Below are 26,960 nucleotides of genomic sequence, written 5' to 3' on the forward strand. Positions count from 1 at the left end.
TAAAAAGAAACAAACAAGCAAATGTTTTCTGGTTCACGATTTGGAGAAGTATAATATATTTTCCATGAATGAAGGCAAAGCTTTAGCAGTATCGCTATACCCCACATATGATTCTGTAGCATCAAGCTAAGATGCATAAGACGAACATGTAAGTACATGCTTCTTACATTTCTCTAAAAATCAATAAAACTAATGCAGATTTTTTTTGTAATATCGATTGACATTGAATGTGAATTTAATACTCTAATCCCAGTTCGTATTTTTAATGGTTGGACGTACTGGTATTTATTTCCGCAACTAAAATTTTTTAAAGTGATACACGACCTCGTACACAATACATAAGTTAAATGTAACTTGTCATTATGTAACGCAATAAACGCTTTCATAAGGACAGTTATCTGAGAAGTTAGGACTATCACGACGACTCTTTTTGCCTGGTAATATGTACAGTAATAAGCTTAGCAAAAAGTGAGAAATACAGGGTGTCCATAAATTATTCACCTTATAATAAACCTTTATAAATTCTCTATCATACGAGCCATCTTTAAACGGTTTGCTGCAATAAATAACACAACTCAAGAAATGTTTGTTTTAATTAAGTTACCTCAGTTCAGTCAATAATTCAGTAAACCTCAACGTGAACCCCATCGGTAGCACGCAGAACATAAAGGCGATAGATAATTTCGTTCCAAAAATTAAGAAGCGTATCTTGCGTGATGGAAGCCAATATCTCTTCACTTCGCTGTCTTAATTTTGTGATGTTATTAACCTTCTTTGCATACACTCTGTCCTTTATGTAGCCCCATAAAAAAAAATCCAAAGGCGTGATATCCGGAAAATGAAGCGGGCATGGAATAGGTCCATCTTGCCCGATCCAACAAGAAGGGAATTTTTCATTGAAGAACCTGCGCACATCTAAACCCCAGTGTGGTGGTGCCCCATCTTCCTAAAAGAATACGTGGGGCTGCATATCCTGAAGCTGGAGTGCAGCATACACTCAAGTATATCTAAGTAATTTTTTAGCCTTCACAGTGTTCTTATGGAAAAAAAAGGTCCAATCACACTGTTATGGGAGAGAGCACCCCAAATGTTTATCTTGGATACTGTCACGAAACAAAGAAAAAAATGTTTTGAGTTGTGTTATTACTTGCCACAAACTGTTTTACGATAGCTCCTATAATAAAGAATTTATAAAGGCCTATAATGGGGTGAGAAATTTACGGACACCCTGTATTATTTAATAGTTTAAAAGCAGTAAATATTATTCAATAACTAAGAAGAAATAATGGTTGATAAGAATATATAATCGTGTACATTTGATAACGCATTAGTTGGCAGAACTATTCAAATTTCAAAATGATGGATTTGGTTTGTTTTGAATTTCGTGCAAAGCTACGCGAGGGCTATCTGCGTTAGCTGTCTCTAATTTTGCAATGTAAGACTAGAAGGAGGACAGCTAGTCATCACCGCTTACCGCCAGCTCTTGGGCTACTCTTTTACCAACGAATAGTGAGATTGACCGTCCCATTATAACGCCCTCATAGCTGAAAAATCGAGCATGTTTGATGTGACGAGGATTCGAACCCTGAGATTACGAGTTGAGTGCCTTATCCACCTGGTTATGCCAGGCCCCAAAATGATAGGCGAAAAACGTTGAAACGCCTTAGCGAATTTTAACCAAAGAAGCACATCTTGTTTTCATGTTGTTGCTGTTGTTTCAGAATGCCAACAACGTTTGTACCGAAGTGTTTACGTACAGAGAGCATTTATAATAAAAATGCTCTCTTTAATGTGGTGGCATTGATGAAACATAGAAAGATAAAAATATATGGATCTTTATTATGAATAATACTTCTACGACTATTTTAATTATTATCAACAGTTAGTATTTGCTGTTTTGACAACATGTTTTTTTTTACCTTAAATTGTGTTTCTATGTTTTTTAAACCCTATTTTTGTTAAAGCGATTAGATATCTGTTTTGTGGTCCCGTTGTAATAACATTGGAGAGATCACGTAGTACGACAGTTTGGTTTCTGGGAATGGTCTTACGACTCTGATCATTGGAATATAAATTAGAAGTTGAACGCGATAAGCTTTGTGGCTTATTTATTAAAAGAAAACGTTGAATTATTTTTGGTTTATCTTGCTGCGTTAACTACTTTAAGGTTCCTTAGAACATTTCCGCCTTCAAAAATGATTAGAAAATAACTTTCTTTGAACAACAAAACATGTAAGGAGTGAAACCAAATCAAATACTACATCAGGTTTGTGTGAACAACAGAGGAATAAACAAACCGTTCTGCAAAGAATACATTATAATACCGAGACAAACAATAATGATTATATAAAAAGAATATAGAATTATTACCAAATGTAATAAATGCAAGTACAAAAAATACATGTTTAGACAATTTATTTTATGTATTGAGATAAGCTTACACCAAGCCAAAAGAAGTTGGTTTCACCAAGAAAATGGATATATTGAGCAAGAATGCACTAAGATATAAAGAGCTAGTTTTCACAAAGAGTTATATACACTTAAGTGAGCATAGATTAAGACATAAGGAGCTGGTTTAATTAAGAGTTATATATACGGTGAAGTGAGCATGCATTAAGACATAAGGAGCTGGTTTCATTAAGAAATATATACGGTGAAGCGAGCATGCATAAAAAACATAAGGAGCTGGTTTCAGCAAGAATGATATATAGTGAAGTGAGTGTACATTAAGACATAAGAAGCTGGTTTCACCAAGAATTAGATATAGTGAGCATGCACCAAAATATAAGGAACTGGTTTCAGCAAGTCCAACGGGTTAATTGTATTAAACACTTCGTTATAATAACAAACACTTCAATCTGACGAAAAGTTTCTGTTATGCTCTACAAGTTTGAAATGAATAACATTATAGAAAGCTATTACCAATCTGTATCAAAACTACATTTAATGCAGTTCAAACACTTAGCAGATTGTGAATTAGTAATTAAATAAATATAGTTACATCAGATTTACAAAAACTGCATGATGATAATAGTGTGAATAGTTTAGTTTTTACCTTTAGATTTTATGTAATACCAGATCAAGAATTATGTAAACCACGTTCTTTTATCTTAATACTGTAAAATTACGTAATGGTCGTATCAAACTTTTGTCAGCCATTAACAACTTCATCTACTACTTAACTATGCTAATTATTACACATATACGGTAATGAATACATCCAATAAATATACACTAAGTCGCCATCTATGCACAAGCATTTTTCTATTGCCCCATGAACTCCAAATACTGTAAATACAGGAAAGTTTTAAGGACACAGAAATCATAGATCAAAATCTTACTTACCCATTAGAAGGATCCCCGGTGCTGACGGAGAAAGCAAAGAAAAATAAATAGCAAGAGAAAAAAGTAAAGACATTTTTGCACAGAAAGCACAGTGCTAAGATATAAGTGAAATGATAGTGCATAGTAGTTTATTAAACTAGATAGTTATTTAATCATAAAATATCTTTGATATAAGTTTTAACCCGCGTCTCAAATTTTAAGTTTATTGGATAATGTCTTGTACTTTGGATCCGACTTTAGAATTAAAATAACAAGAACACCTCCGAAAGCTCTCCAATTCCACACTGAAGAGCTCGTATATTTGAACTTTTATATGTATTTAATTTTACAAAAGAAAACTGTTTAAATATATGCTAACTTGCGTGTTACAAATCATATGATATTCTGTAAAATTAAGTATAATTAATTATTCTCAAATCACATGAATAATAAGTTGTATGTGACGTTTTACCGACTCTACATTACATTAAATGATTTGATATACTTCACATCATGAAGAAACTTCAGAAAAACGGGTTAATACAAATAATATCTTAAGCATTAATTACATTTGTATATCACAACTAAAAACACTCATATCATATATTAATAGGGTTAAATGGCACGTGTCGGGTACAATAATGAACCTGAACAAATTAATAATCAACGCATAAATATAACGTACAACCATTGTAACATATTTTTATCAGTCATATTAACATATTTTATTCAAACACTGTTTTTAAGAGTACCATCGGATTTAAATTAAAGATAATTATTAGTTTAAATTAGAATAAAATACGACTGCCTGAAAAGCCGCATAGAGCGACAAACAAATGAAGAACACGAGTGCTGTGCAACGAAAGAAATATTGCGCTTTTAGGTTTGTTTTTTTTTAATTTCGCGCAAAGCTACTCGAGGGCAATCTGCGTTAGCCGTCCCTAATTTAGCAGTGTAAATTTTATGTTGTTAACTTATTCATTTTATGTCCTTCATAGGTGCTATAGCTGTGAGTATAGTACCAGTTTGTTTGTTTGGTTTGAATTTCGTACAAAGCTGCACGAGGGCTATTTGCGTTAACCGTCCCTAATTTAGCAGTATAAGACCAGAGGGAAGGCAGCTAGTCAACACCACCCACCGCCAACTCTTGGGCTACTCTTTTACCAACGAATAGTGGGATTGACTGCCACATTATAACGCACCCACGTATGAAAGGGCGAGCATGTTTGATGTAATGGGGATTCGAACCCGCGACCTTCGCATTACGAGTTGAACGCCTTAACACGTTTGGCCATACCGGGCCCGCACTTTTAGGTATACGTAATTGTGTATAGTACGGAGAGTTAAACGTGTTAGAAAAAGTAAAATAGATAGTTTTCTGCACGTAACACAGATTTATTCCTTTTGAACTGCTGACCTGATTTCGTATTAAGTCATAAAATACTAATTACATGCCACAAACATTATGTTAATTGATTTACTTCTGATCTAAAGTGAACAGTGCGTTAACGGGATAAAGAAAATAAGGATTTATAAAATGATCGGGTAATTAGAAGTTCACGTGTGAAAAATGATCTCATCAAGAGATGATGTTGGAAGCTTTAGTAACGAAGAAGTTAAATGAATATTTTCGAAAATGTTTCAAAACTTTGAAATGTCCATACAGTCGTAGAAAGAAAGCAGTTTCGAGGGACTGTCAATCAATCTCCTGTTACAGGCATTAGTTAAATGTTACCGGGAGCGGCTGGTTCGCTCTATCGATTTGTTTGTCGACTTTTCCCAAGGTAAACCTTTTACTCATGCAAGCACAATCAGGATTGTAGCAGTTATAAGAAAAGAATATGATATATCCATTATGATATTTCTGAAGGAAGAGGTTTGACAATATCTATTTTTATGGGGTTATTTGTGTGATAAATTCTATAAACCAGATTCGTTAGTATAGATGTCGTGCCTTTTACGGTATTTCTATGTTTCGTATGTCGTAGTTTCAAAACGTACGATAATGTTCCGCTACTTTTAAGGTCTCATGAAACTATTCACTGGTAAATATTAACATCACAAACGTAGCAACTGAATCACGACAAAATCTACTATTAACCATAAACTGAGAGCGTCACACATAAGAATATTTCAATCTGATATTACACTACCTATTAAAGCAGTATTCCAACTTTCTAAGACACGTAAGGACACTAATTTATGAATTAAAAAACAATTTATAAAAAACAAATGTTGGAACTATATAACTGAATCACTGACACATAATTCAAACCTAGTTGTTACATAAACACCTGATTCATTCCGTTTCACTGCGACTTTATATCGGCTATTATTTTCACGTGCTTTTCTTAATTTGCATATTCAAGTTTATCTTAACATAGTGTATTGAGCTCTGTATTATTCTATCAAAATATATCATACTGTTGAGAATGGATTTTTTTAAATTCAGAGAATACCAATTCTTTTAATAGCTTATGATTAAGTTTAAAATTACAAAGTATTTTTAAATTCATACTGTATAAAGGAAAAAGTGCAATAAAAATACTTACGTCGAAGCATCAATAAAATATATTATCAGAGAAGCTATACTGAGAAAAAATACCAGCACTACCTGTCAGGTGAGAAAAGAAACACAAATAAAAAATATATTAATCAACTAATACCCATATAACACTTAATGGTTGTTTATCTTTAGTAAACCAGTTTTATTACTTACATAAATTGTAATTTTAAAAGTAGAATAAACGTCATTCAGTTTTATAAATTTGATATTTTATTTAGGTAGGTCAGTTTTCTATATGGTCGAAGTAAATTACGATTAAAAGACTTTGGAAACTTTTGACCTAAAACAGTATCTATACAACAATACAAATATAAAATTAATCAAAATTTATTACAACATAATTCAATCCAAAATTAATAGCTTAAAGCAACTTGAAATGAAAATATTTTGCAAAAAATTAACAGGCGCTTAATTAATCTAATAATATTTTAACAGAAATTTCCTCGTGCTAAAGACAAAAAAAGTTTGCTTATACAGTTTGTAGCAATTAAAAATAGATATACTTTACGTTCGTTTTAAATATATTTAATATTTTTCGCTTAAAAATAGATAATTAGGGCTGTAACTTCAAACTTGTTAGAGATATAGTGAAAATATAACACATTAAAATTTTTGATGCACAAATGTGAAGCGATTTATGGATCATATTTATTTCGCTATATTAGTGATATTTTAGCGAAACTTATGAAATTCATCATACCAGGAAAACAAAATATATATTAAACGTCTTTTTTTTTTAATTCACCTCGAAATTTAAGAACAAAATGTGCAAGTGCTCTTGAAATTTACAATATGGTGACGTCATTACTTGTATCAGCCGTTTGTGATAAGTGGTTCATCGATCTATAAATGTTTTGGAAATTGTTTCTTTGCATCATTTAAAAGCTATTCATTTGGATGATGATTGATAATTTGCGTACCCTTTGTAGTGGTAAGTTGCAAAATTTATAAAAGATTTAAAATTATATTTGTTTCCGACGTAATTGTTTAAGCTAAGAAGGCCACACGCACGAAACGCTGTGGTGTAGAAGACCACACGCACGTAGTGCTGAGGTGAAGAACCTCACACGCACGCAAAGCTAGTTTACAGCGGCTTTCATCCGTGGATTAAATGTTATCAATCCACGGATTATGACCAGGCTCACCTTTACACGTGACATTTATGCACAGCATATATTTTTCTGTACAGCAACCGTATACAATGCACGTATTTTAAAGTAAAAATATAATATACATATAAAAGCGACCTCTGTTGCATATTTGTCCACTAACTCTTTGCACACTATTTGACAAAACTCCTGCAAACTTGGCATGGTAGCTTCTACGGTCCACAGAAGTAACAAGGAGGGATTAAAATTCAATCTGTTCATCTATCACGCTGATAACTTTAGGCATATAATAGTTAGATTAGATTTGAGGGTGGGTTGCTGGAGAACGCGATGATTAATGAAATCGATATGGTTACAAGCGCGCTCCACGCTCGGTATTGATGACTCATAAAAATCATAATCACTCATAAAAACTCCCCTTTACGTTTTTTTTTTCAAGGTGGAGACACATTGATGCAACGTCATCAAGTTTTGTCCCATCGGATCCCTCGGCAACAACTCTATAATAAACCGCCTAGTTTAGTAGCAGCACATTACAGCACATTTAAATTTTGAAACTGTACAAGCTACAGAGTGCTAGTTTAGTTTAGCAAGCTAACAAAGCTAAAACCAGGAAAATATTCCAAAAATTTTCCGAAATATATGTATATAAACGAATTGTATGTTCCTGTGTTCGGCAACATCTCGCACAATACTTGAACAATTTCTTCCAAATTTAGCATGGTCACTCTACTATTCTTATAAGTAACACGAAGGGGTCAAACTTCTCACCATGTTTCTTATGCACACACACATGGCGCATATATGATTTCCCAAACAATTTAGAATGTGTAACCCATTTCTGTGTTTTTAATAATATTCTAACACTGTCGGTTTCTTTTTTCTACACTGGGAAATTCTATTGTAAAAGAAATCTTTAAAGCTCGTAAAACTTTATTGTGACAAAACCAACTTTTAAGTTAATTTTGCTAATGATCATATATGTTTCTCTCTTTTAATTATGAAGCTGATGTGAGATTCACTCCACTGTAGTGTTTTCAGGTTTATGTTTAAAAGATAATCGTGATCAAGTAACAAATCCTTAGAGTTTACACCCCTAAAGTGGAAATGTATAACGTACCGAAAATACTCTTTGTATAATATAACTCGCTAGTAAACATGGCTTGAAAAATCAAACAAGACTCAATACATTATTGTGTAGTGCTTATACAATTATAACCTCGACTTATTCTTGAACTGTAAAGTATAAGTTAAATTTATTATTAGAATAAGGAACTATTTTGTGTTTAAACACAAAACGGGTAAGACAAACCGATGATAGTTTATCTACATGTATTAATGCTCTGGGTTTTAAATGATTAGTAGAATATGATTATTGGTATTTCACCAGCTTTCCAAGTTGTTTTATGTGTTTTAAAGTTGTATTCCGTTAACAATTGTGAAGTTTAAGATTATTGAACTTTCGAAAAGGACTTTTTTAATATAGGAATCAAATATACCTTGGACATTGTAAACTTACATTCGAAATAGAATGTAGTGAACTACAGTTGTGCTATTTTTAAAAGTGTAATTGTAACGATCATAGCATATTTAAAAATCTTATTATTTGTTTTAAATTAATACTACTTACTTAATTATACATCTAACTTCTGCACAGAACGTTATAAATGGAGCTGACATAAAGAACTGATCACTTTCATTGGTACAAAATTCACTGTAAATGCCTTTAAACTCTCACTTCATTATTAACTCTTCTAGTATAAAAGTAATATATATATTTAAACTTTAAAATACTAAAACTGCAATAAAATCTCTCTCAAAAATGCTTCAGAAACTGAACAAAAAACAACAACCAGAAAGAATGAGAAATTAATGGCAAACCTCTCGAATAGCTGAGATACAAGTACAAGAATCTGGTGAATTGTGAAGTGAAAGACTTGTAGGGATCAACTGTAATAAGAACTTTGAGAGAAACTGAAGGGAAAAGCGACAGAAGAAAGAAAAGAAAGCCTGCAATGATTATATGTGGTAGTGATTCTAAATGTAGTATATCAAACACTTTCATTATGTCATTTCTCTTTCTAAAACCAAAGGTTAAAATAAAATTTGAAGTGCTATAATTTTTTTTAGATGAATGTTTTAAAAAGAAAATTATTTTGTGTTTCTTAAATTTATGTTTTTAGTTACTTGGCCACCTGTGCAGTAAACGGGTAACTCAACTAGTCAACGTTTAATTATATGCATTAAATTGTTTAGCCTGCTTCTGATTTAAACTTATCTAAAATGATTCTTTTTATGGCGAGGCCCGGTATGGCCAAGCGTGTTAAGGCGTGCGACTGGTAATCTGAGGGTCTTGGGTTCGAATCACCATCACACCAAACATGCTCGCCCTTTCAGCCGTGGCGGCGTTATAACATTACGGTCAATCGCACTATTCGCTGGTAAAAGGAGTTGGCGTTGGGTGGTGATGACTAGCTGCCGTCCCTCTAGTCTTACACTGCTAAATTAGGGACGGCTGGCGCAGATAGCCCTCGAGTTGCTTTGTGCAAAATTAAAAAACAAAACAAACATTTTTATTCTGAATTCTACGTAAAACTACATGTATGATTTTCCACAAATACGTTCATTTATCTACACTCGGTTTTGTACTCATTCATAAACTTTTATATGTATTATGGAAGGTGATATGTTTGTAATATTATTGAAGTATCATTTTGTAAAATGCAGTGTTTTACATTCTATAAAATATAATCATACTCACTTAAGTAAAACGCTTTATCTTTTATTACACTATTGTTAATAAAGGAATTGATGTAAATGCAGTATGTTTAATAAAGCATGGTATATAGTACGAGCGTCGCATATTATATTAATAATAATTTATTGACGTTATTGGAAGTTCTAAGTACCTGTATCTCTTTTAAAATAATTAGTTCATACTCGCATTACAGTTTCTTTCAACGAAAATTATGGCTCGTATTGTTAAACAGATGACGTCAAGAAACACAATGAATACATATTTCAGACTTAGTTGCTATGGTTACGGAGTAAAGTAATTTTCTGTTATATCCAGATCTGGTTTCCACTGGTTTCGCACGACGGTATCACAGATTAAAGTATCTCTCATACTTCACTTCATTACATATACTTCAATTTGTTTTTCTTGTAAACACTACGAAGCAAACTGGAACTCTTCGTTTTATCATATCTTTAAAAATAACTTGTATCACTTAACTTGATGTGGTAGAAAACTAAAACGTCAACACGATAAGAAAATTGCGATATTTCTACCAAAACATGTACCCAAAACTGCTGTTAAACTTTATTTTTTTCACATTCAATCATTTAAACCACTAATCGATTTTTCGGCAGAACCAAGTATATTTAGAATATGAATCGAGGCCCCTCACGTGCTTATTGAATGTATGTTCAAAGTAAAGAGACGTATCTTATCAAAATCACAAGTTTCTATCTAGAGTATTAACATCTACGAAGTGTTGGAATAAACATATCACGAACACAGCTGACAACTCTTTATCGAGCTTTATGAAATAATGTTTTATCTAGATCGGTTTATTGCTTTATTAGGGCTGTGTGTAGCCCACTTGTTAGAATGTCGGACTGTGAGTCCGTGGTTTCACTGTTAACTTCTAAATCATGTTTTAGACTTTGGGAGGCCATGGTATCTTTACAGCAGTGAAGCCAAATCGTTTAGACAAAAGCAGTCCAATAGTTGGCGGTGGGGCTGTAAAGTATCTGCCCTTCTTTTAGTCTGTAATTTCAAATTTAGAAACGCCCATGAGCAGGTAGCCCTTGTGTAGTTTTGGGAGAATTTATAAAACCACCTTACAATCTTTTGGGTAACGAACTGTTGAGAAAACAAAATATCTACAAAGTCAGTTATTAGGTGTTTCCATTTCAGGTTATTTTGTATTTGTTCATAAGCTACTGCCTTGGTAACGTCAGTAGTGTTAATATTTTAGCACACACATTTACATTCATGAAAAACACAAAAGCTTATTAGTTTCCGCATTCAACCAATTAAGAACGACCACATTATATAAGCATATTCAATGTTGGGTTGACGGTATTTGTTGACATTGCTAAGCCGACTGTTTACAGCTTGTCTCCAAGGGTACATAGAATATTACAATATCTATTCATGGAAAATAGAGTGTTTGACGAGAGTATAACAAGAGTTTGACGTGAGAAAGGGGTAACATATTCCAAAGAAACAGAGATCTAAACATTTACTTAACATCATTATAAAGTTTGGTTCATCCTCTTCATGTTGTTTTTTATGTTCCAAGGAAAAATTTTAATCCTCTTGAAAGAAACTAAAATTGTCGACTGCTGACAGCCTTTGTAAGATAAGTTCCTCAATATAAAGTCTGTGAAAATAGTTTCCCATTTATTGATTCCGTTTAAAAGTTTTAATTTATTTCCCTAAACTTTCTCCTACAATTATTTAACAAAATGTTTTAACCATCTGCCATTATTGGTAGTTCTGTAATGGTTAAAGTATTGTTTCTTCATTTGAAAATTAGAAAACACAAAATTATAATGTTATTTTTTCTAAATTAGGAAATAATATGCTTAGTAATGTGTTTGCTTGTTTTTATTGAATTTCGAGTAAAGCCATTCCAGTGCTACCTGTGCTAGTTATCCTCCATTTTGAAGTGATAGATTAGAAAGAAGGCAACCCCTCAATACTAACCACCATCAACGTTTAGCCATTCTTTTTAAAAGTATAATTTATTTGATCGTCATATTACAACGGCCCCACATGTTTGGCAACGAATTTCGCCCCACAACTCGTAAATTGTAAGTAAAGCGCCCAAACGACCAAGCAATGTAAGCCTACTTGTATTTAACTCAAAATTGTTCCATTTGCGTCAGTTGCTGTTACAACTTCAAAGGCTGGAATTTTAGGCTAGAAGGAGTCTGGATCCCAATGCAGCGCCCTAACTGGTCAAAAGGGTAAATTACTCAGGAAATTAATGGGATATAAACATTTTATAAGATCACATAATATTACACAAGATCGCATACGTTTTTAAACTGCAAATGAAGCTTAAAACAATGATGGAAGAATACACACACACACACTCACAATTCGACAAGTAGTCTTAAATGTCCACATCTTTCAGCACATGTTTCAATCATTTCGGAAAATCAACGATAACAAAACAGAAAGTAAATGTATTATTTCACGATTTTTGTTGCGTGGCTGAAACATATATGCGTCTTTATAGGAAGCTATCCATATATGAATAATGAATAGCATTAAGAACCGCAATTAATCGTTCTGAAACTTAGTACTTCCTTACACATGCAGTTAGTAGTAACAACACTAGAGAACTGGAAGGGGCGTTTGATTCTTTATTCAAGCTTCTCTGTCACTCCTTTTCTTCAGTAATTTCCAATCTTCATCGTTATCATGGATATTTATATTATAGCTGTGACTCGAATGACTACAACCACCAGACGTCTCATCAGTTGAAAATTTTCACACTTGTGCTCTTGTGTCGTCTGTCAGTAAATCATGGCGCTTGCATAAAAATAGAGGATTACAACATTTGGAAAAATAAATGGAAAAAAAAGTACAATAAAAATACGGATAATTTCGGCACAAAGATAAACAAAACGACCCAAAATTATACGAAAATCCAGACGATTACACGTGAATTTCGAGAATCGAGGGGAGTAAGGTTGTTACACGCATGTCTCCAGATCTTCCCCTGAACTGTCCAGAATTATTAACTTTCTCTTGTACCCCATGAATGAGTGTTAAGAACCCGTCTGGGAATCGAGAGTTCAAGGATTGCGTCATGTTACAAAAATAACACTAGACATTTTGAAACTATGAGTACATCATAAGGATAACAGTTGAATTCAGCTGTTTGTTAACAGTAATACATGAGTTAACAGTGGGTACTGTTTACTAGATAGCTGTCATGTAATCTGTTAACAGAAACAGTCGAAATAAACTAAACAGTTTTCTATTATCAGAATTTATCTTGCTATAGCTGGAAATTGTTGTGTCGTTTTCTTAGTATTTCATAATAAGACAGTTAAAGAACACCATAAATGTGTTGCTAATATTAAGCTTTACTGTCAGTATTTGTCTTAAAATATAGAATTTCAGTAGCAAAACGTTTTTTCTTCTTTTAATTTTTAGTTTCTAATAAAAGAGCCATAAAAAGTTTTCGCTTAAAAAACAGATGATTTAAAATTAGGTTATTGAGACCAACTACTTGAAAAACAAAACATAAAACTTAGAAGATTAATTGACCTACTTGAGGTAAGAAAAGTTGTTCTATGAAGTTTCACGAAGATTTAGAAGCGTCGTTCTAATCTATTAACTCCAATAATTCAGTATTAATTCTTTATATGCCAGTCCAGATTTAGAACGTTCTGAGATAAAAATTTGCAAAAAAAATGCATTTTCTTAAGAAGATGATTATTGATTGATTATTTGGAATTGAGAACAAAGCTACACAATGGGCTATCTGTGCTCTGCTCACCACGGGTATTAAAACCCTGTGTTTAGCAGTGTGCGCCCACAGATATACCGCTGTGCTTTTGGATAACTTCATAAGTTATTTCGATCCTACGCTTTCTCCACTAGTATCAGCGTCAGATATCCGAGCTTGTTTCATTTAAAAAAAAAACAACACACACCAGTTTACTGGAAACATACTACATTACTAGGTTTGTTATTTCATTTTTTGTTTGTTTGTTTTTAATTTCGCGCAAAGCTACTCGAGGGCTATCTGCGCTAGCTGTCCCTAATTTAGCAGTGTAAGACCAGAGGGAAGGCAGCTAGTCATCACCACCCATCGCCAACTCTTGGGCTACTCTTTTTACCAACGAATGACCGTTACATTATAACCGACCGGGATTCGAACCCTCGACCCTCGGATTACGAGTCGAACGTCTTAACACGCTTGGCCATGCCGGGCCTCATTCATTTTTTTTTTTGTAAAAGTGTAGTATGAATTTTACAATATAACTGAATATTTGTCTTAATGTAGTCACACCCACTTGTCATACATTCTCTATGCACGACTCCAAAGCTGAGCTAAGCATTTGAAACAACTTTATCAAAAAACTTTTACTGAGGTTAAGTGGTTGGTTGGAGAGGAAACATTGTATTTTTACAACCGTTAAGAAAAAGAACCACGTGTAATCCAGGATAGTAACAAATGTCTATTTTCAAGAGCCAGATACAGTTCACGATTATTTCTGTAGTTGTTCTGTCGTTACGTGGCACGAAACGTGCTTAAAGGCTTAACACTAAGTTTTTTGAAGTGTTATTGTTAAATTCTTTTCCTCAAATTTCAAGTCGAACCACTCGACTGTTGTGTTAAAAAATCACCAAGAAACTACAAGTTTGGTTTTGTTTTACTAGAACTCTCTGACTGCCTCCAAGTAATCTTTATATTCTTCAGTTTCTCCAGAAATCCAGACTTTTCGATATTTTTAGAACTTTAATAATTTCTTCTTTGATGTCTACATCACTCACCATGTTTGTAGCTTGTTATTGACCAGGAAAATAAAATAACCGTTTCAAAACTATACTTTCCTCAATAGTTTATTTGACATTCGTGTAACCTTCTACACAATACAAGATGCTACGTTTTTGGAAACTGAGGTTTGGTAATATATGAAAACAGGAAAAAAAAAGTGTAAACATCGATCCACATTTGTTGTAAGAATCACAACTGACGCCTTCTTAACTTGCACACTTTCCAGTTAATGGCGCTTAATTTGACAAATACGTCTTTATGTGTAACAGTGGGACCGGCATGGCCAGGTGGTTAGGGCGCTCCACTCTTTATCTGAGGGTCACTAGTTCAAGCCTCGTCAAACCAAACACGCTCGCCCTTTCGGTCGTGGGGGCATTATAATGTTACGGTCAATCCCACGATTCGTTGGTAAAAGAGTAGCCTAAGAGTTGGCAGTGGGTGGTGATGATAACTAGCTGCATTTCCTTTAGCCTTACACTGCTAACTGAGAGACGGCTAGCGCAGACAGCCCTTTTGTAGCTTTGTGCGAAATTTAAAGCAAACAAATAAATATGTAACTGTGAATATCGCTGTTGATCAAGTTTACCATAAAACTCTTCTCATTCACCGACTTTTAATTGAAAAATGATAGTTTTTGGTATTTGGAGACTTTTTTTATCATCTTAGGCGATTTCAACTCTGGAAAGGGTAACTAGTGAGCTTCTGCTAGTTAATAGTCTCAAAAATAACCCAACTTAGTTGAGGAATCTGTTACTTTAAAATTACTTAAGTCTTATCAACTTATTATATATCCGCAAAACATCTTAAAACGTAAGAGAAACCGAACTACTAACTTTTATTAAAATACCGTTATACTAGTATTACAAATAAATAACATTTTCTAATTATAGATAATTGACCAATATTTTGTCTTCAGTTTAGTCAGGTACAGAAGTTACAGGCTTAGTTTAGTCATGTACAGAAATTACAGGCTTGGCACATGGGTTGTAGAGTTAGTTATTTCTTTTCTGAAATTCGAAATAAAACCAATAAATTTAAACGAAAGGAAAACTGTAACATTAAGTTTATCTGATTAAACAGCCAGATAAAAAAATCGTCATTGAGCCATTGTATAGTTGTCACTAATTTTAAACAACTAACGAAAGGGAAAACAGACAATCAAAAGGAACAATACAAAAGGGCTTTGACCGTTTCATTTACCCAAATAACATGATTGATTGTCACTTTTATAAAACACTCAAGACTAAAAGGGCGAACACTATCTGGCCTCTATCTCAGTACAAACCTCATCCGTTCTAAACCATAGCACTGCAGTGGTGAATACAGGATTTTTTGGTGGGGGGGATGAGTAACAGTCACTTAAACCCGACCCCAAGTAAACTTTTCCTTGTTAGTGCAACGTAAATTTCATGAAATTAATTTAGAAACAAAGAAAGAAAACATATATGACTATAAACTCTCATTTGTTGATTTTACTCTAAAATATCAAGTTACAAGTAATCGTAGAGCACAAAACTGAATCACACAACATGTGGCAATGAATTTTCATATGTTCCTAAATAACATGTTACAAGTAAACATACAGCAAAAATATTCTAATTGAGATCATCAGTACTTTATATTTTCCATTTCCTACACAATATTGGCATAGTCAGTGGGGGAATACATCCCCCATCTCCCCTCTGTATCCATCCCTGCAGCACGGTATTCTAAACACAGGTATAAAAAGTTATTGCCGGATTATCTGTGTTCTATTCACAGTGAGTATCATAACCCGTAGGTTTATTACAAACCCACAGACGTGCTTGTTGAAGCACAGAGTGTCAAGGCAGAAAGATATTCATCAGAGCTGCTATAATACATGTTCTAGTAAAATGGTAACATTTTCGCATTATTACCGGCCGGGCATGGCCAAGCGTGTTAAGGCGTTCGACTCGTAATCTGAGGGTCGCGGGTTTGAATCCCGGTCGTACCAAAAATGCTCGCCCTCCCAGCCGTGGGGGCGTTATAATGTGACGGTCAATCCCACTATTCGTTTGTAAAAGAGTAGCTCAAGAGTTGGCGGTGGGTGGTGATGACTAGCTGCCTTCCCTCTGGTCACCACAGATATCGAAATATGGCTTCTAATGGTGTGAGTCTGCAGACATACCTGTGTGTCACCGGCAGAGTACCATAACATTTAACTGAATGTTTTCAGCCCTATACTTGAATAATGAATTTCCAACATTACATTGCTCTTATCAAACACAGATATCTGAAAAGTTTAACAACGATTCTAACCAGTATAAGCTACAAATAAGACAATAAATAATTATTTTCTGATTTTTACTTTTATTGTTATGCGTCCTTAAATGTGAATAAAAAACGTATTTTCATTTTTTTTAAATAATGAGCTGATTGTTAAGTTGTTTGTTTTAGAAGTAAGTGCAAAGTCATACAATAGGCTGTCTGTGCTTTGCCCATCACAGGTGCCGAAACCTGCTTTTCAACGGTGTGAGTCCGTTGATATAACACTGTGATACTGGAAGCAGTTGTTAATTTTGAAAGTTTTATTGCATCATTCTGTATTTTAATCAGTTTGGTTTGGTTGTTTTGAATTTCGCGCAAAACTACTCAAGAGCTATCTGCGCTAGCCGTCCCTAATTTAGCAGTGTAAGAGTAGAGGAAAAGCAGCTAGTCATTACCACCAACCGCCAACTCTTGGGCTACTCTTTTACCAACGAATAGTAGGATTGACCGTCACATTATAACACCCCCACGGCTGAAAGGGCAAAGGGTGCGACGGGGATTCAAACCCGTGATATTCAGATTACGAGTCGAGCGCCCTAATCACAGTGCCATCCATGTCAGGTGCATAGCTGGTACTAACTTTACTTACTAGCCCTGATGATGGGAACGGTTTTACTCAAACCAATAGACTGAAATAACTAACGAAGATTTTATCTTTCATGTTACCAAAAGGTTTGTTTGTTTTAGAATTAAGCACAAAGCTACACAATGAACTATCTGTGCTCTGCTCACCACAGATATCGAAATATGGCTTCTAATGGTGTGAGTCTGCAGACATACCTATGTGTCACCGGCAGAGTACCATAACATTTAACTGAATGTTTTCAGCCCTATACTTGAATAACGAATTTCCAACATTATATCGCTCTTATCAAACACAGATATGTAAAAAGTTTAACTACGATTCTAACCAGTATAAGCTACAAATAAGACAATAAATAATTATTTTCTGATTTTTACTTTTATTGTTATGCGTCCTTAAATGTGAATAAAAAACGTATTTTCATTTTTTTTTATATAATGAGCTGATTGTTAAGTTGTTTGTTTTAGAAGTAAGTGCAAAGTCATACAATAGGCTGTCTGTGCTCTGCCCACCACAGGTGCCGAAACCTGCTTTTCAACGGTGTGAGTCCGTTGATATAACACTGTGATACTGGAGGCAGTTGTTAATTTTGAAAGTTTTACTGCGTCATTCTGTATTTTAATCAGTTTGGTTTGGTTTGTTTTGAATTTCGCTCAAAGTTACGCGAGGGCTATCTACGCTAGCCGTCCCTAATTTAACAGTGTAAGAGGGAAGGCAACTAGTCATCACTACCTATCGCCAACTCTTGGGCTACACTTTTACCAAGGAATAGTGGAATTGACCGTCACATGATAACGTCACTACGGCTGAAAGAGTGAGTATGTTTGGTGTGACGAGGATTCAAACCCGCGACCCTCAGATTACGAGTCGTGTGCCTTAACCACCAGGCCATGCCCGGCAAGTATTTTAATCAGAAAAATATTTGATGACACTATCAAAAAATGGTAAGAAAAAATGAAAACAGAACTTAAAACACCATTAGCTGACCACATGTTTGAAGGAGGTTTTGAAACTGAGTGTAGGAATGTAAAGGGCGTGCTTAGATGTTGAATGTATTTATTGGGTATAAGGGTGTTCCTTTTTATTGGTTTATTTTGGACTTGAGTTGTTGTATAAGTAAGGGTTCTTTAATTTTGCGTTTGTTTATGTTTGTTTCCTTATTTAGTATTTGGGTGTTTTCTATGGTTATGTCGTGTTTATTTGATTTGCAGTGTTCGAAAACGTGTGAAGGTGACTTTTTGTGTTCTTAGGATCTGGTTTCCATTTTTCTACTTGTTTCTCCAATATAGAAGTCGTAGCAGTTATCACATTGTATTTTATAAATAATGTTGGTGTGGTGTTTGTCAGTGTAGTTTTTACATAGTATAGACCTCAGTTTTGTACTGGTTTTTAAATTAATTTGATATTAACTGGAATGTCATATTTTCTTGCTAGTTTTTGCCAAATGTTGGTTATGCCGATGTCGGGAATATATGGTATGCAGCGGTATATAGTTTCGTGATTTTTTGATTCGTGAGCTGTATTTACTTTTGTTGTTTGATTTTGCTTTTAGTCTAGGTGTGTGCGTATAATGTTTTCTACAGTTTGTGGAGGAAACTTATTGATCTTGATGAAGTATTCTTTTATTTTGTCTAATTCGTCGTTAATTTTATCTGGTGAGCATAGTTTTATGGCTGTGTTTATTTGGTTTCTTAGTATGTTGAGTTTTTGTTTTGTTTCATATGCTGAGTCCTAAAGAATGTATAGTCCAGTATGGGCGATTTTTCGGTGGATTCCTGTTTTAAATTGTGTGTCGGTTCTTGTAATTTTGAGGTTAAGAAACGATATTTGATTGCTTTCTTCCTGTTCACATGTGAAGTTAATGTTGGGATGTACTCGTATAGAGTTAATGTATTTGAAAAAATTAAATGCGTGTTCTGTAGATGTGAATCCCGCAATCGTATCGTTTACATATCTGTACCAGTAAAGTGGTGAATGTAATGCTGTGTTAATTGCTTGTGTTTTAACTTGTGTCATAAAATTATTGGCTAGAACTGATGATACTGGATTGCCCATACTTAGACCATTTGTTTGTATATAGTTGTGGTTGTTGAACATGAAGTTTGTAAACATAAACAAACGCAAAATTAAAGAAGCCTTACTTATACAACAACTCAAGCCCAAAATAAACCAATACAAAGGAACACCTTTAAACCTATATTAATAAATATATCTAACATCTAAGCACGCCCTCTACATTCCTACACTCAATTACACAACCGCTTTCAAACATGTGGTCAGCTACCGGTCAGTAACCCTTTTTTTCTTTTTGAATCTAACGATGACCAAAGAAGATCGAAACGCTGTTTTATCCTCTATTAGTGCTTTCTCCATCCATACCAGCTGTTTTAAATATATAGTTTCTCTATAAGTGGATTTTCTCGTCATCACGGATTAAAACACCATTAGTAAAAAATAAAGAAATGTGTTTTCTAAACAATTCGGTCAGTTTGAAGTGTTTTATAATTTTATTTTATAAATAAAAGAGGTATTTTTTGAACATGTACTATTACCGAAAAATGAGAATTACATAATTTTATTGTTTTAAAGTAATGTGGTCTTCAAAATAAGAGCTCTAGTTGTACGTATGTGATCAGCATGCACAACCTGTCATTTTGCTTTTCACTGTGTAGGATTCTCTCTCGTGAGTGAAATTGAATATTTTTCTAATTCGCAACTTTACATGTTCTGAAATAGACTGTACTGTCTCCTGAAATAAAATATATTTATTTTAAACATATTTATATGGAAAGTTTTAAAATTTATATAATAAATCTAAACACAGTGAAACTAAAATATACGATCTTATATGTTTTCACAAATAAAACCTTGGATTTTCATAAATATTATCCTAGTAGAAAGTTTGTACCAGTGGCTACTGGTATCACAGTTTCACTCAAAAAACAAAGTAAAAATTGCAGCTGCGTGCCATCAGTGCTTCCAAACCTTGCAGTGAAGATAATTTCCTAAAATGAGAATAAGTTTTGGTAATTTAAATTCCTGCGTATAAGACAGCAAAGATAACCCATTGAGTAGATTTATTATTAATAATAAACAAAGAAATATTTTTTGTAGATAACAAGAATAAGGTGGGATTTGACAATCAGGGGATAAACAAGAAGGTCCAGTATGGCCAGATGGTTAAAATACTTGACTCGTAATCCGAGGATCGCGGGTTTGAATCCCAGTCACGCAGAACTTGCTTACCCTTTCAGTCGTGGGGTCGTTATAATTTTACGGTCAATCTCACTATTCGTTGGTAAATGAGTAGCTCAAGAATTTGCTGTGGGCTAGAAAAAAAAAACTATAAGTCAGCCGATGGACAGGGAAATAGATAATCGACAATTGGGAAAATATATTATAATGAGCACAATTTGAAGAAATATTTATAACTGTCGTGCAGTTTCCTTGTTGCATGAGCCAAATAAATAAAGAAGGATAAAATAGCATGGATCGGTTATGTTCTTGTTGTTACAAGGCTTGACAATCAGCGTCGGCATCATTTAATATCGCTTGCCACTCCTTACTACCTTCAACGGTTTCACGATCCCTGCTAAGGTGTAGTAAGTAGTACTGTCAATTTTGACTGGTCACTGAAAAAAAAATCTCAGTGAAGTGTGAAATCTACTTAGTAACAATACAATCAAATATAAGAAGCTCTCGCTAATTTTGTTTGTTTGTTTGGCACTAAGCACAAAGCTAGCCATCACAGAATCTAAACTCTATTTTTAGCACTGTACCACGGGGGGGGGCTTATTTTGCCCTCACTTTCATTCTATGTACCAAATTTTGTCTTAATATTCTACAAATTTCGTATACCATTAAATGTAATACTTTTAACTGTATACGCATACCCTATGTAATAGGAGAAACAGGGGCCAACAGAGAAAAATATTAAAATTAAAAGAAGAAATAGACGTGGATGGAATTTTCGGAAGAAAAGCTCAACTGTCCTCATATATTCCTGCTTGTTCTAATAACAGCCTCTTGATGACCCAAGTAGAAAATGACAACAATCGACAGTGAGAAGTGTTCAAATAACTCAAAACTTTATTAGAAAATAAATGTGAAGCCTAACCTATAATTTGACTTCCTTATTATTTTTTTACCTTCATCAGGAACCCTGGACAAAGCAAATCAAATGAATGAGACTAGACTTCATAAAGTTGTGTAGTGTATACTTTTATTCCTGGTTTAACAATAAATTATTCAGATATCGTGACAACATATCATTCATCTTCTGACTTAAAGTGAGCTAACTGAGTATAATCGAAAGGTAGACAAAATGCATCAAAAAATAATGCAGCCTATTATCAGTTGCGTATATTTTCAAACCGCAATAGCTGAGCTATTGGTGATAAAAGAGCATTTAAGTCACATATTTATGTTTTCAGAAGTGTGAAGAACATCTTGTTTTCATCTTTGTAATGTGACATTTTATACCTGTTATGCAAATATCGTTTTATTATAAATTTATAAAGCACATATGAACTATCATATGATATTGAAGAACTTCCTTCGTGGACTACAAAATCTACTAGGAAAACGAATATATGACGTAAGACATTTTATAATGGAAATTCGCCGACTTTTTGCTTATTCTCTTCGATGCATTTGTTAAGGATGAATTTTATTTATAAACAAACAGGGTCCAGTATGGCCAGGTGGTTAGAGCGCTCGATTCGTAATCTGAGAGTCGAGTGTTTGAACCCCCGTCGCACCAAACATGCTTGCTCTTTCAACCGTGGAGGAATTATAATGTTACGGTCAATCCATCTATTCGTTCATAAAAGAGTAACCCAAAAGTTGGCGGTGGGTGGTGATGACTGGCTCCTTTCTCTCTAGTCTTACACTGCTAAATTAGGGAGAGCTAGTGCAACGATTGTGTAGCCTTGCGCGAAATTCAAAAACAAACGAACAGCATTTCGGGCTCGAAAGCGATTGCCATTTTCTCCTCGGTAAGTGTGAAACAAAAGTCGTTATTAGGTCAGATACAACTCGAACACAAGATGAAGTACAATATATTTTTCGATTCACCGCAACAGGAAGTTGTCATATACAACAGGAAAAGATTCATTACGTTCTAGGAATCACACATTTCCGAAAATACGAAGTAAAATGGACACTCATGTGTGTATAGTTTTGTGATTTATTTGTTTCCATGATATGTATTTCTTGTTTTCGGTATAATATGACGTATATGTTGTTCTAAGTTAAAACAATACTTTACGTCATTATCTATAAATGAAACTTATCGCTATTAGTTTGTAAGTTTTAGCATATAAATTAGTCAAATTTCAGATCATTAGGAAGCTTGTTTAATGTTTATATATTAAAAACTATAATTATAGTGGACAGTTTTACGTGAATGTTGCAAGTGTATAACCGTTTCGCATATATTTTTGTTTACAACAAAGAATAATTTCCCTATAATGTGTTTTTCTGCATTGAATAACACGCTAATGACCTTTGTTAAATAAAATTGTAAGCAAAATACCTTTTGTACTCGTATTGTCCCTAATTTAGCAGTGTAAGACTAAAGGAAAGGCAGCTAGTCATCATCACCCACCGCCAACTCTTGGGCTACTCTTTTACCAACGAATAGTGGGATTGACCGACACATTATAACGCGTCCACGACTAAAGGAGGGAGCATGTTTGGTGCGGCGGAGAATCGAACCCGCTATCCTAAGATTACGAGTCGAGTGCCTTAACTACACGGTCACGCTGGGTTATGCATGTTTTAAGAACTTATACAATCTTAGCATTAGTATGAAAAAAAAGTATAATTATCTATAAGTAAGAATCCTAACGATGATTGGAGACACAGTGAGTTATCTTATGAAACAATCATGTCATCAATTTTACATTTATGAAAGAAGATGAAAATAAAGATTTTGTAAATTCTGGATATTGATGAAGAGGTAATGGTTTAACTTAATGTTAGAAGTTAAGTAGCAATAAGCTTTATATGTAAACAAACTGTAATTATGTATCAGCATAAACTTTTATCAATAACTTCTCTAACAAGTCACATTTTTTTTTTTGTGTGTGTTGGTCTTCCCCCGCTGGAACAGCGGTAAGTTTTCGAATTTGTAACTCTAAAATCAGGGGTTGGATTCCCCTCGATGGACACAGCAGATAGTCCGATGTGGCTTTGCTATAAGAAAATCTACACAGACACACACTCGCTTTAGTCTATACAGAGCGTATGGTGAAATACGTCGAAGTTGATTCTATAAACACAATGGTGGAAAAGATTGGGGTGAAACTAAAAGAAAAAATACCGTGTCACACATAAGCATCTTTTATTTCTGAAGAAATACACCCTTGTTGTAAAGCTTAGAGAGCTGAAGTCGAATTTTAAAGTTTTGGTGATACTTAAAATGTAGTAAATTTGAATTAATTTAATTAATCATCTATTACGGGTTCATTTTTCATGGTAAAACAATGTTTGATTCAAACACTCTGTTGTAAGTTTTTTAATACAAAGAATAATGGACGAATTTCACTGGCCATAGGATTTGGAGACCGACGCGGAAATGAAAAATTCCTTATTTTCTGCTGTTGATTTCTTGTTGTTTTAGCACAAACTGAGTGAAACTTGAGGAAGTAATTGCTTTGGAAGAGAAATAGAAATTGAAACGTGTTATCTGAGTTACATTTACTTTCGATTCAGTCAGAAATGTTTATCTACAGCGATGAGGAATGACCAATTTGAAGTAAGTGTTTTTCTCGGTGTAAGTAATAATAGAAATTCATATTACCGTTAACATCAGAATGATTTGTATTTGAAGTCACTTATGACAAGTAAGTTACAGATGTTCTCTGTGATTACGAGAGACAGGACAGCTGGTATGTGTATTAACACTTTTACGAATAAAGCAGATAACAATGTTTCTACCATTTTACGTCATCTTCACGTTAACCTAACAAGGTCGAAACGTTGTTATCTGCTTTATTAGTAAAAGTGTTAATACCCATACCAGCAGTCCTGAGATATATTTTTAGTTTTGTAGTTCTATCATAAGTTGATGTAACAGAATTTGCTTCTTACGTATTCTGTAACTATAAACTAGAAAATTTATATTCGATACTGACTTTCGTAAAGCTTTTGAAACTATCAAAAAGAAAAAGAAAAAAGCGCTAAATGTATTTAGCGTGAGATATCTTTCCTTCTCAGTTAATGTTCTGAATTATAAATTATTTTCTAATCATTTAGTTCATCAAAATGCACATCGTGATAAAAAAAAAAACAGGTTTTTAACTCACCAGGATTCTTCCTGTGGTGGTTTGACCAGATATTAGTTCTCCCGCCCAGTCCTTTGCTTCCGTCATGAAACCAATTTCTGTTGTCTGGTAACTTTTGCTCCACAGTTGACCAGGTGTAGGGCCTTGCGGTTGTTGTCGGTGTTTGGCAGCAGAATGTTGGTGACAGAACCCCGATCCACCTTTCCGACAGCTCAAGAAAGCAAAAGCTCGCCATAATAATATGATAATCAATCCGAATAGAAACGTGAATATACTCGATAAAAGAAAGCACCACCACTTTCTTTCCTTTATGCAATCTTCCTCGGGACTGAGAGTGGGCGTTAGTTCAGTGACCACTGACACTGGCCTCTCTGAACGGCTCAGCGTCGACATAATGTCTCCTTAAGGTAACGTTTCTTGTGGGGTGGATATCAGTCGGTTAGAACACGTATTCATTTGGAGCATTACCCGAGAACAGTGTCAAGTAAAATTACAGACGTATATGAATTGACCAGTCTTCAAATGCTATTTCTCCTACACATCTCTGTTAACACAAAATGAACATTTTTTTCTGGAAAACACGTCGTTTGGTGAAGAATTATGGTACAACATTGTTTCAGTTTGTCTTTATCTGAAGTGGACAGATCTTTTTGAATATGTTTATCGTTGTCATTAGCTGTCTTTCGTTTAAACATCACCCAGTAAAGACACGCAGTCTAGTCTCTACCACACTGACAGCCAGCTTCACCTGCTACACTTTTACTTACTGCGGCAGTCAGATCACCAACAGCGCATGCTCCAAGATCTTTGTGCGGCAATGTAATAAAAATATATACACTTCTTATTCTTTATTTCTGTGTCCATGTTTTTCTCGATCAGAAGGCTCTTCAACAGACAAAGAAATCGTTTTATCAATCTGTCCATACGTTTATCCTACACGTTTGTTATTATTTTTATAGCAGTACCATTGAGAACTCTAACATGCAGTTGTGCTGTTCACCAGCTCTGAGTGTAATGCAATATAAGCTACATTATATTGTAGCTTCAAAATAACTGTTGAACTTCACGAGTTGCAATGTAAGATAATCAATACTGAGATTGTGAAGGAAATGCCAACCCACCAAATAGACGGTGTCGTGCAGTTAGATGATTTTCATCATTAACCATATTTTCTTCCATTAATCATGCTACTAAACTGGTGCAAAAAAATATGTACGTTTGTGGTGAATGATCCACTAGAGAGAAAAACTAATTATTTTGGGCATTATAATAGTATATTTTTAGCAAATGAAATAAATCATTCAAATAAATACATGTTATTAAAGACTAAATATCTAAAAACAAAACTGCTATTGATAAAGTCTTTCATATATTACGTGTAACCACCAGTGGTTCATTGATAACATGATACAATGCTAACAAACAGGTTTCGATACCCGTGACAGGCATAGCACGGACATACTTTTTGCGCTTAACAACAGAAAAAGAAAAAAATTACGTATAATATCCTTGTGAAATAATAATAACCTTAGCAACGGATTTACCGCCATAGGTCTATTTTAGTATCTACACTTGTTTCATTATAGTTTTCGTTTTGCATGTGACGTGTATTGTTGACTATGTATTGCGCAAGTCCCGCCTGTTTTCGAAATTTGTTGGTCTTTGAGTAAGAATCTACAATGTACTGGATGTATATATATAATACTAGTTATTCACAGTATTGTCACTAAGCGAACTTTGCAGAATGTTCTAGAGTCTCGCGCGATTAATATATAAAAAACGACGCGCAGAAAAAGAAATAACATCATAATTGGTCAGATACAGTCAGTGTGCTATAGGCCTAGGAAGCTATAATTATGATTAGCGCCTACTAATCCGAAAAGTATAGAATTTGACAAGGAACGTTTATAGATTTGGAACATTATAAACTGTTCAACTTCAGCGAATTACTTCGGATATTATTGTTTCTATGAAGACATTGAATATCATCTTCGGTAAGAAGTGAACTTGTAAGCGATGCGAGGCCAATCAGGAAACGACAGCCAGCCAGCTTAAGCAAAGTATCACAGTATTAACTCCGAATTAATTTCCTCGTCGTGGACCTGATTCATCGACAAAATACTCAGTTCTAAACCGTATATAGGACTCAGTATTTTTATAAGTTTGTAAAACTGTTGAAAATAAACTATCATTCGTAATAACTACTAGTTATAGCTGTTATTATAAATTGTATTGATTTTATGTTTGCATATTAAAATATATTTGTGT

The 26,960-nt window shown here is 34.1% G+C and overlaps 1 protein-coding gene across 1 annotated transcript in view; it reads right to left on the reverse strand.

The window, feature by feature from the left end:
• The window catches only part of LOC143234039 (calcium-activated potassium channel slowpoke-like), an 80,056-nt gene extending 54,823 nt beyond the window's left edge, over positions 1-25,233 (reverse strand). Inside the window, exons 1-3 of the mRNA XM_076471059.1 lie at positions 24,714-25,233; positions 5,877-5,938; positions 3,346-3,366 (exon numbers count right to left, since the gene is read on the reverse strand). Of these exons, the coding sequence (XP_076327174.1) occupies positions 3,346-3,366; positions 5,877-5,938; positions 24,714-25,085 (455 nt within the window). The 5' untranslated portion in view covers positions 25,086-25,233. The remainder of the gene's footprint in view (positions 1-3,345; positions 3,367-5,876; positions 5,939-24,713) is intronic.
• Positions 25,234-26,960: the final 1,727 nt, after the last annotated feature.

Source organism: Tachypleus tridentatus, chromosome 12 (genome assembly GCF_004210375.1).
Source record: "Tachypleus tridentatus isolate NWPU-2018 chromosome 12, ASM421037v1, whole genome shotgun sequence".
Lineage (NCBI taxonomy): Eukaryota > Metazoa > Arthropoda > Merostomata > Xiphosura > Limulidae > Tachypleus > Tachypleus tridentatus.